Source organism: Meleagris gallopavo, chromosome 14 (assembly GCF_905368555.1).
Source record: "Meleagris gallopavo chromosome 14, MGAL_WU_HG_1.1, whole genome shotgun sequence".
In the NCBI taxonomy this organism is placed as follows: domain Eukaryota; kingdom Metazoa; phylum Chordata; class Aves; order Galliformes; family Phasianidae; genus Meleagris; species Meleagris gallopavo.
The window spans coordinates 2,220,539-2,230,994 of record NC_139417.1 but is presented as its reverse complement, the minus strand read 5'-3'; the positions used below and the strand labels follow the sequence as shown (position 1 = coordinate 2,230,994).

The 10,456-nt window shown below is 56.0% G+C and overlaps 1 protein-coding gene across 2 annotated transcripts in view; it reads left to right on the top strand.

Annotated features, from left to right (window-relative positions):
- The first annotated feature begins 82 nt into the window (after nt 1-82).
- BSN (bassoon presynaptic cytomatrix protein) overlaps nt 83-10,456 on the top strand; it is a 57,601-nt gene continuing 47,227 nt past the window's right edge. The window contains exons 1-2 of one of the 2 annotated variants that reach the window (XM_085235605.1): nt 83-537; nt 9,742-10,120. In XM_085235605.1, coding sequence (XP_085091731.1) covers nt 365-537; nt 9,742-10,120 — 552 coding nt within the window. In that variant the 5' untranslated portion in view covers nt 83-364. The remainder of the gene's footprint in view (nt 538-9,741; nt 10,121-10,456) is intronic. The other variant, XM_085235604.1, reaches the window with a different exon arrangement.

The window sequence follows — 10,456 nt, the reverse complement described above, 5'->3', positions numbered from 1 at the left end:
TCGTTGGCCGCCGAGGCGTGACGTAGCGGCCGGCCGCCGCTCGTTCGGTCGCTCGGCCTCGAGCCGGCAGGGCGCAGGGCACCGCCTGGCGGCCGCGGGCGATACGCGACGCCGATTGGCGGCGGGGCCCGGAGGGGCGGGGTTTTATCCTCCGCCCTCGGCCGCGCCCCGCGCGCCCACCGCCTCCCGTCGGGGCGGCCGCCCATTGGCCGCGCGTGCCCGCGCTCGGCGGCTCGGGGGCGCGCGCGAGGGGGGGGTGGTCGGCGGCGCATGCGCGGGGCGACGGGGTCGGCGGCGACGGCGGCGCGGGGCTGATGGCGGCGGAGGCGGCGCTGCGCTGAGGAGCGGTCCCGCCCGGCCCGCCATGGGCAACGAGGCTAGCCTGGAGGGCGGCGGCGCCGACGGGCACCCGCCCTCCGCCGCCGCGGCCCCGCCGCCGCCCGCCGCCGGCCCCGCCGCCTCCAAATCGCCTTCAGCACCGGGCGGCGGCGGACAGCTCCCGGGGCCCGCGCCCGCCCCCGCCCCGCCCGCAGCCAGGTCAGAGCGCGGGGCCGGCGGCGCGGGGCGGCGGGGAGCGGCACGAGGGGTGTGTGTGCAACGGTACGGGTGTGTGTGCAACGGTACGGGTGTGTGTGCAGCCGTACGGGTGTGTGTGCAACGGTACGGGTGTGTGTGCAGCCGTACAGGTGTGTGTGCAACGGTACGGGTGTGTGTGCAGCCGTACAGGTGTGTGTGCAACGGTACGGGTGTGTGTGCAGCCGTACGGGTGTGTGTGCAACGGTACGGGGGTGTGTGCAGCCGTACGGGTGTGTGTGCAACGGTACGGGTGTGTGTGCGGCCGTACGGGTGTGCATGGGTGGAGGTTTGTGGGTGGTGTGTGGGGCACGGGAGCACCAGAGAGGTGTGCACACGGGATGTGGGTGGGGTGCTGATGTGCAGCAAAGCGTAGGTGTGCATCGGGAGCAGGTGTATGGGGTGTAGGTGTGCAAGCAGAGTGTGTGTGTGTGTGTGTGTGCGTGCATGGCGTGCAGGAGCAAAGTGTAGGTGCAGGTGTGCACGGTGTGCAGGGGCACGAGGCGTGGAGATGCATGCAGGGTGTGTATGCATAGGTGCAGGTGTGCTCGGGGCACAGGAGCGGTGCAGGAGCACGGGGTGCAGGTGTGGGGCCAGGCAACGTGTGGGTGCACGGGGTGCTGGAGCAGAAGGCTGTAGGTGCAGAGTTGGGGAGTGTGGGCATGTGGGGTTGCGGGCACACAGGGTGTGCATGGATGCACAGTGGGTTGCACACTTGGTGGGTGCAGCGGGTGCTTTGCTTGCAGGTTGGGGGGTGCAGGCAGGCGGGGGCTGCAGGGGGAGCCAGCGGCTTGGGGACTGGCGTGGGGTATGGCGTGTGGATGGGAACCGAGTGCTGTTATGCAATGGGAGTGATGTGCAGCCCTGTGGTGCCAAGCTGGTGGTGCCGTGCTTGTAGGGTGACGCTTTGGGAACGGTTGGCTGGGGGCGTCCCTTTAAAAAGCAGACTCTAAAACATCTTCATCCTTTTGAGAAAAAGAAAGGTGAAGCGCAGAAAGTTGCATGGAGGGATGCGATGGGGCCCTGCAGCTCTGCTCCTGTTGGCCCTAGTTCTGCTCCCTGGACTGGGAGCACTGCTGGGCTCAGCATGGTGCCCCACTGCTCTGAGCCAGCTCTGTGCCAGCTTCCATAGAGACAGCATGAGAAAATAACCCCCTGGGGGATATTCTGTCCCTTTTCCTTTCCGTTTTCCCATTTTCTGTTGCTGAAGAATCTCCGACTCTTTAGCCTCCCACTCTCTTCCAGCCATAACTTGTTCGTAGGCTGCTCACAACGCTTCAAGATTAAATGCTGGCACAAAAGGGAGGGTGCTGTTGGGGGAGTATGGGGGTGTTTTCCTTCCTCCCTCCTTCTCTCCTTGGGGCTGTGCTGGATTCCCCAGCTGGGAGCAGAAGCTCCATGGCTGCTTTGTGGGAGCAGGAAGGTGGCAGAGCCTGGCGTAGGGTTGTGCTCTGCCTTTCTGGTGAGCTGTGAGTGGTTCCAACATTGGAGCCTGGCTGTGGGTGCACTGAGGGATCCCTGGGCGGATGTGGGAGTCCAGCACAGCTTGGACCCACTGCCACCAGCAGCGCTGGACCACGCTGTGTCCCCACTGTTCTGCACCATAGGATGGAGCACCCCGAGCCCATGCACCAGCCCTGCAGAGCCACGGGGCTCTGGCTGTGGGTGCAGGGCTCCTGCAATAGGGCCAGTCCATGAGCAGGGCACGCGGTGCTGGAGCCCCCAGGGAGAGCTGTGCAGAGGCCGAATTGCTGCTTGGGGTTGCATCCCTGAATGGGGATTTCCAGCATGGAGTGATAGCAAGTGGAGGCTCAGAGCACAGTACTGGGGTGATGCTGCCTGGTGCAGCCCTATGCTGGTCACTGCTGGGTGCTAACGTGGATCTGCCTATCTCTTAGGAATCAAAGTAATGTTTTCCTGGCTCTTGCTCACCATAAGGCTGGTGCTCTAGAGAAGTCTGCTGTGCTGCTGTGCTAAGTAAGCACATCTGTGTTTGTACGAAGCGTTTGGAACATCAGGAGTGCCAGTGCTGGGATTAGGTGGGGAGAAGACCAAGTCTGCAGGATTTCAAGCTCATAAAACTTATGTGTCATGTCAAAAGAGCACAGAATGGCTCACTCGGCTGATGGAGGCAGAATATTTGCTGTGTTAGACACAGCAGCTCCATGGCCCTGGGTGTGGGAGCACCCCACGGTGCTGGCTGCCTCCTGAGCTCCCCTGTGAGCGTGCTCGTCCATATCCACAGTGCTCAGCACACACTATCCATGCCTCTATTTCCAAAACAAACACACAGACCTGCAGTCTGCCTGGTGAGTTCGAGTTTCCTGTGGCTGGAAGGAGCCCGGCGTTCCCCTGCAGGCGATGCTGCCCGTAGCTTTGCTGTGCCCAGGGCTCGTGCCACACAGCTTCTGCTGACTCCCCCATCCCGTGGATCCAATGCTCCACCCCGCTCCCACATCAGTGCATGTGGGGTTTGGCATTGGGAGTGCAGCTCGGGGTGCTTTGGAGGGTGCCTGCAGCTGAATGCAAAGATCGGATTGTCACGTTCTCAGCTGCAGGCAGAGCAGAGCTGCTCTCTGCCGCTCCCAGGGTTCGCCTCCCTAAATACGTGTGCTCTGAAATGCACTTTTTTTTCCATTTCACTATGAAAGATGAGATTACTTTTAATTTCTTTTCTTCCAGTCCTACTTAAATCAACTGTTATTTGGCTCCACAGCTGGGCTGAGGAACCGTGGGAGCTCTCACCTGTTTCTCATGAAGCCCACAGGCTGATGTCTTTAAATGCACCTATTAATCTTCTTAGAGAGACAGTGGTTGCTTGGCTGGGGGGAGGGAGCGTTCCTTCTTGCTTTTCTTTCTTTAAACACTAAAATCTGAGTGAAGTGGCAAAGCTGATGGCTTGGAGCCTTCCCAGGTACGTCTGTGGTGTGGCCATGCAGTGATTGCAGCACGTGCTGATGTTCGGTGGCGTTGCTGTGGGTTGGCAGCTCGCTGTATGCCTGTCCTGCTCTGTGCTGCTTGGCCAAGCTTGGGGCATCCAGTGGGTCCTCGTGGGAAGAGGTGGTAACAGCTGGGTAGGTTTTAGTAAGAAAACTGTGCTTTCCTGGATAGTGAGGAGCCTGCAGGGAAGGCACACCCGATGGTAAAAGGATGGTCTGGTGTGTGTCAGACTGGCAGCAGGCCGTGCTCTCCTTGAGATACATTGCTTTTTCCCGTGTTTCCTTACCAGCTTTGTCTCACACCCACGGGATCTGGGATCTCTTTTCACTCGTTCACAGCACAGTTCCATGTTGGACGGAGCAGGGCTGGCTATTGGCACCACGACTGCCCTGCCATTGGTCCAGGGAGCTGCCAGGCCTCGGTGTCTGTCCCTCAGACCGTGCAGACCTCCTCTCGGAGGAGCATCACGAGAGGATGGTGAGCTGGGCATCCTCCTGCCTCCAGCACGACCCTGTGTGCCAGATGTCTGCAGCAGATATGCTGGAGCACACCGTGTCAGGGCTGCCTTCTCCAGTGCACCCGACGTTGCTGTACGTGAGGAGCAGCACTGGGTTCTGCTTGCAGCACCGCAGAGCACCCTGTGCTGCTCAGCGTCTGCCCCTCTTTAGGGCAGCTCTTTGGTCCTAAAGAGTGGAAATTTCCATGCCAGTCCTGTCTTCCTGCATGTCGTGCTGCTGTTTGCTCGGGTCCAGAGGAGTTTGCAGACTCCTAAACCCTTGGTTACTTTATTAGGCGTGGATTTGACTGGCTTCATTCAATTATAATAGAGCATCAGTCCTTGTTTGAGCAAAGAAGATGGTCTGTATTCCTAAGTTATCCTTCAGCTTAGCCTGGGAGAAGTGGTGTCCAGAAAAATCACTAGGAGAAAACTCGAGCAGCTTCTCTAAAGGAGTTCTCTTCTACTTTGTGTGCCTCTCTTGTCTCAAAGCATCTCTGAGCTGTGCTGCTTATTAGATTAGGATCTGATTCCTCTTGGCCGTACCACCCGGTTTCAGGAAACCAGTGTCGATAATTGCCAGCTTCATTTTACTTTTCATTAAGTAAAAACGCCATCCAAAACACTCTGAATTAACAAATTATCACGTCTGTCTTTTTCTTCAAAACGCACAAACGCAGTCAGATGGCTGCTTTGTGTAGGAATAGAACCATGGGATCACCCAGGTTGGCAAAGACCTCTGGGACCGTCCAGCCCAGCCGTCCTCCCACCACCAGCACTGCCACATCCTGCACTGCTGCGTCCCCAAGGCTCTTAAACACCTCCAGGTGACCCCACCGCCTCCCTGGGCACTTTAGCTTGAGATATTGAAGTTGATGGATTCTCTTTTTGTTATTGGTAATGCATTTATTCATTAATTTTCCTCGCCTTCCTATTGTAAATATCACATTTGCACGCACAAATATTCATTCCTTCTGAGTTTGGTTTGCTGTTTGTGCTCGAGCTCCCGATTCAGATCTCCTGGAGCCAGGAGGTGCCCCCCCGGGATAAGCAAACCTCAGCACTCACTGCCCATTGCAGCCTGATGGCCTCTTCCCCATCCATGGGACCAGAGCTTCAGGGTGGGAGCACCTTCTGCAGGAGAGGGGTTTCTGACAAACACAGCCTGAATGGAGCTCTCAGCAGAAGGTGCTTGGTGGTGTGGATCCCTCCTCCTTGCAGGGTTGGTTTTCCCCAGCATCCTCGTGACATGTGCAGTGCTCAGAGCTCTTTATGGAGGACATCACTGAATCCTTAGAGTTGGAAGGGACCCTTTAGGCCATCTGGTCCAAGCCACTGCAGTGAGCAGGGACACCCACAGCTCATCAGTGCTCAGAGCCCCTCCGGCCTGAGCTTGGTTGTCTCCAAGAACTGGGCACCACCACCTCTCAACAGTGTCTATCCCTGTTGCCTCAAGCCCTGTTGAAATGATGTCCTCTCTATTGCTCTTCCACACCTTAAATGTCAGCTCTCTTGGTAGCACGAAGCAATGAAGACCAATAGAGGATCCACAAGGCATGGGGAGAAATTAGAAGGACAATGACAGGATGGACAAAGACATGTCTGGGGGATGGTAAACACGTGCCACTTTTTCATGGATGGAAAACAAACAAATGAATTTGGTTGGGTGCAGTCCTTGATGTACCCAGCACAGAGCAGTGGGCTGGCAGCCATCTCCCTGCACCTCGCTGCCCCTACCCACAGCCCACGGCACGGCCAGCCTCATTTCCTCTCATCCTGTCTGCATCGGGGCTGTTTTAGCAGGGTTTTCTTCCCTTTTTCTAAAAATATGAGTTGGTTTCTTTCTGGTATATCATTACTGCCTCTTTTTTAAGAGTGCTTCTCTTCCCGATGGATCTTCCTATTTTTTGTGCTGAAGTGAATGTTGTTTCTCGTTCCGGGCTGAGTTCAGTTGACTCAAGCTGTCACGGAGATGGATAATGATACATTTTTTGCATCAGCTTTTAATTCTGGAACACGGATGGAACTCATCCAAAATAGAGCCCTACAGTCTTCCTGGCTTCTCAATGGCAGAATGCAAAGCTATTGCTGCCGGGGTGGGGGCTGGAGGAGCGTGGGGAGCTGTAGGTGCTGCAGAAAGGACATCCAGCACGGTGCTGGTGGAGCCAACCCCGAGCTATGCACAGTGGGCAGCAGCTGCAGCGATGCCTCCAGGCCCCGGACTGGTTGGAGCCTGAAGCTCCAAGAAAAAAAAAAAAAACAGACCTCTGTGTGCAAAACCAGAGCTTTGTGCCGCTCTCTGGGGCGGGGGCAAAACCGGCAGCAATTTGAGGGAACGCGCTGCTCTGCTCTTCCTTTTGAATTGGTTTCCAGAATGTGATTTTCCCAAAATAACTTAATTGCGGCTTTTTGTTTGTTGGTTTATTTATTTTTTTTCCTTTGTAGAATGTTCTATATTTGTTGATGAGCGTTAAATTGACGTTTTCTGAGAACTGTCCAAAATGGCTTCAAGAACTCTTGTGCAGTGCCTCCTTTAGAGCCCATCACTGCGCACGGTTATGGTGGCCGCATCCTGTGTGTTACTCTGCATTTCTCAACCTTGGATTTCACTATCCATTCCGACAGAGCTTTCTGAAGCTCTCTGTTAGGCTTGAGTTTGGGATACACTGAATAAACATCCCTACCTGCTTCCTTGCTAGGCCATTCCTGAGCAGAGCCCACTTCTCCCGTGGCAGGACTTGGAGAACGCTCCTATGTCAAGAATTGACTGCTCTCCTCCATGCCAGGATTCCAAGATCTCAAACCACGAGATGGTTTCCTTTTATTTGCCCACATCTCCCTCCATTTTTTTCCCCCTATTTCTTTCTAACATTCCACTGACTTGGCCAAAAGCTGTCTGTGAGTGGAAGGGCGCTCATCACCTTTTGCTCTTTGGCTTCTTTGCACGGCCCCAACAGATGTGCAAGACATGAGTTCTGAAGGCTGGTGGATGGATGGCACCTCCTGAGCTGCTTCCATTTCCTTGTTAGCACACTTTTTCCGAGCAAAAACCATTTGTGCCAGTTAGAATGGCTCAACCATCAGGGTTGGGAAAGGCCTTCAGGTTCTTCAGGTCAAGCCGAGCTGCTCAGCCCCATCACCAAACCATGTCCTGGGGGTGGCACCATCCCTGGAGGTGTCCGAGAGCTGTGGGGATGTGGCACTGAGGGACGTGGGCAGATGGTTGGACTGGTTGATCTCAGAGATCTTTACCGATCCCGATGGCTCTGTGATCCACCACCTGACTCTCAGTGTCTGCGCTGCTTTGGTGGTGCACCAGGAGAGGCGCATCGCTTCGGTGCTCTTCGCTGGCAGGAGCTGCATCTCAGGAGGGTGGAGCAGCCCCAGAGCACGGAGCTGCACAGCATGGGGTTTTTCCACTGCTCGCAAAAGTAATTCAGTCAACACTGTGGCCTTTCGCAGGAGCGCGTGTGTTGGCATCTAATAAAATCCCCTCTGACAGTTCCCCGTCGCTGCTTCTTGTCTTCTGCTCTGCTGTCTGTTCCCTAACCTCTCCGGAGCAGAACTGTTGTCAGCTTTGTGGCCTTGTGCTGGTTTTAAAGCCTCCAGTACACACAGCTCCAGCACGAAATCCATCCTGCGTAGCCATAAGTGTAATTAAGCACTTGTATTCGTGACAGCGCCGATTTTGAACTGTGTGGCCGCTGCCTTTTTTTTAGCAGCTCAGAATCTAATGCAGAACTCCCCACCTCAGATGCGTTCTCGGGGCCGGGAAGCTGTCGGCTGCGATGTTCCCCAGCCCTGCAGAAGTCTCAGCGAACCCCGTGCTGTTTCACTGGGAGTACAACTCCTCCTGCTCCGCTCCCTCCTCGCTCCTAAATAGGTTATATTCGCTGATTCTTAAAATCAGTCATGTGGATGCTCACATCAGGTTTCAGTCAAACCAAGTAGGTCAAATCTGCGCTCGTAGCAGAGCAGCTCCAGTCCCTGCTTGCTCACCAAGCCTCCATCTTCTAGCTGTCCGCATCCACGCGTTTCCTCGCTTCTCATGCTGTATCTTGGTTTGCTGTCTTCTCATCCCATAGGTTTTGCTGTGGGGTCATGCGTTTTCCTTCTTTCTTTGCTGGCAGAAGAGCTGTGCTTGTCCCCAGGCTCACTGTGCTTGTCCCCAGGGCTAACCTTGGTACGGAGCCAAAGCTGAGGCTGAAGTCAGGGGATATCTGCTTCCCCTGCTCCCTTGAGCCCCTCCATGCGTCATATCAGGTGTCCCAACAGGACTGAGCTAGCTTGAGTTAGGTTGGAGCCATTCTCTTCTACTGCCTTACCCTAGGAATCCCCGCAGCGGAATGCTGTGCCGATGTAATGGGATGGGATGGGGGTTGTGGACTGCCTACCCTCCTGCATTGTTTTCACCCTTCCTAAAGCTGATGGCATCTCTTCGCTTCATGACAAATTGTGTTTGTGTGGAATGGAAGTCTAACCGGCACAGCTAGAACGTATTAGAGGCTGGGCTGGGGGAGCTGTGGCTGTGCAAAAGCAGTGCAGCCCCCACCGAACTGGGGGAGTGCTGCAGCACTGAGATGCCTCAATTTAACTGTCCGTGAGCGGTACACCAAAGGGCATTCCTTGGAAACAGGTCTGCAGCCAGGACACGGCTCCATCAGCGTCTGCAGCTGTAGTGCTGTGCTGTTGGCAGGCCGGTGTTCCCAGATGAGCAGCGACTTCCTGAGCCCAATTCCCAACTATCACCATCAGCACAGGGCTGACGATGCGCGGGGTGGTGCTGGGATGGACAGGACAGTGCCCACATCCGTGTGCTCCCACACCTCCATGCCCTGCACAGAGCTCTCCTTTCACACAAGGGAAGCGCTTGACCGAGATGAGGGGGGACCCAGCACTGCTGACAGCGGTGTTGCCAGCTGCAAAACGCAGAGAACTACCAATACCAAATGCTTCTCCCTTTGGAGAACCAGGTTTCAATCCACAAATTCCCAAAGTGCTGTTTTAATATTTGTTTTCATCCGAGTTCCTATGGCTGTGGCAATGCGCGCTTTCAATTTCATTAGTTTTATGCATCGAACTTCCCTCTTTAAACCCTCATAAGGTCAGGCCCTGCTTGGGTAAATCATCAATTTATTACATTTGAGATTCCGGCTAATACTTTTCCTTAACCGGCTGTGGATGGCAGTGAGGGCAGCGGAGCTTCTACCTGCATGAGAAATACGTGTGGGTTTTTTTATTACTTATGTGCTGATAAGCTCCAGATTACGGCGGGTTTGGGTGACAGAATACTGACATCCACTTCTCCCACCCGTAAGCGATGCGGCCCATGCTCTGCACAGCACGGGATGGGGCACGCGGGGCTGCACCTCGGGCACAGAGATCAGGTGAGGGCTAAATCCGACGTCGGGCAGCAGGAAAGCCGTGTGCTCGTGGGGGATGCGGAGCCACTAAGCTCTTTAATGGCGCTGTCCTTGGGAGTATCGTGGGAGCTGGCAGCTAAAGCCCCTGCGTCTTCCGGGGAAGGAAGGAGGTGGCATCGCCGCGGTGAGGATGGGGAAAAGTGGTAGGACAATCATTCAATGGCAGTACGGTTGGGATGGAAGGAACCTCCCAGCCCCGGCCGTGCCGTGGTGCCAGCTGCCCCTCAGCTCAGTCTGCCCAGAGCCCCTCCATGGCCTGGGGCACCGCCGAGCCTCTCCTTACCCGTATGTGTTTTAATGGCATTCCAGCACGCCGAGGAGACCGGAGCAGCTGGACCGCGCGGCCGGACAGCGATCGGCACCGCCCTCCCTGGCGCAGGACTCCGAAAGCCCCCGTGAGATGCGTGGCCGTGGGCAGGCAGAGGGACCCCGCAGGACGCTGCAGGTGGATCCCCACAGCCAGAGAGCCAGACGGTCGCCGTCGGCCTCTCCGGAGCGGGGCAGCACTCCCACCTCACCCTATTCACTGCCCCAGATCGCGCCCCTGCCCAGCAGCACCCTCTGCCCCATCTGCAAGACGACGGAGCTCACCTCGGCGCCCAGCCAGCCCAACTTCAATGCCTGCACCCAATGTCACAGCAAGGTCTGCAACCAGTGCGGCTTCAACCCCAACCCGCATCTCACTGAGGTAACGTCTCTGTCATCCCGGTCGGGCTTTTAAGTGCGAGGTTTTGGCAGCCCTGCCTGTGGCAGTGGGGTTGGAGCTTGATGATCCGTGAGTCCCTTCCAACCCGAGCCATTCTATGATTCTACGGTTGAAGCATTATGGGCTGCCAGGGAGCGTGATGGTCACATTTTCCTTTCTCCGAGATGCTGCGCCTTTGCTTTTGGCAGCTGTAAAGCGTTAAAGGTGTTGTTCTTGCTGGCCAATCAGTGGATAATTGCCATAATATGAACTGCCATCTGGGGAGAGGAAGGTGTGTTACTTAGGAGGACATGCTGGGGCAGCCCAGAGGTTCTGAGA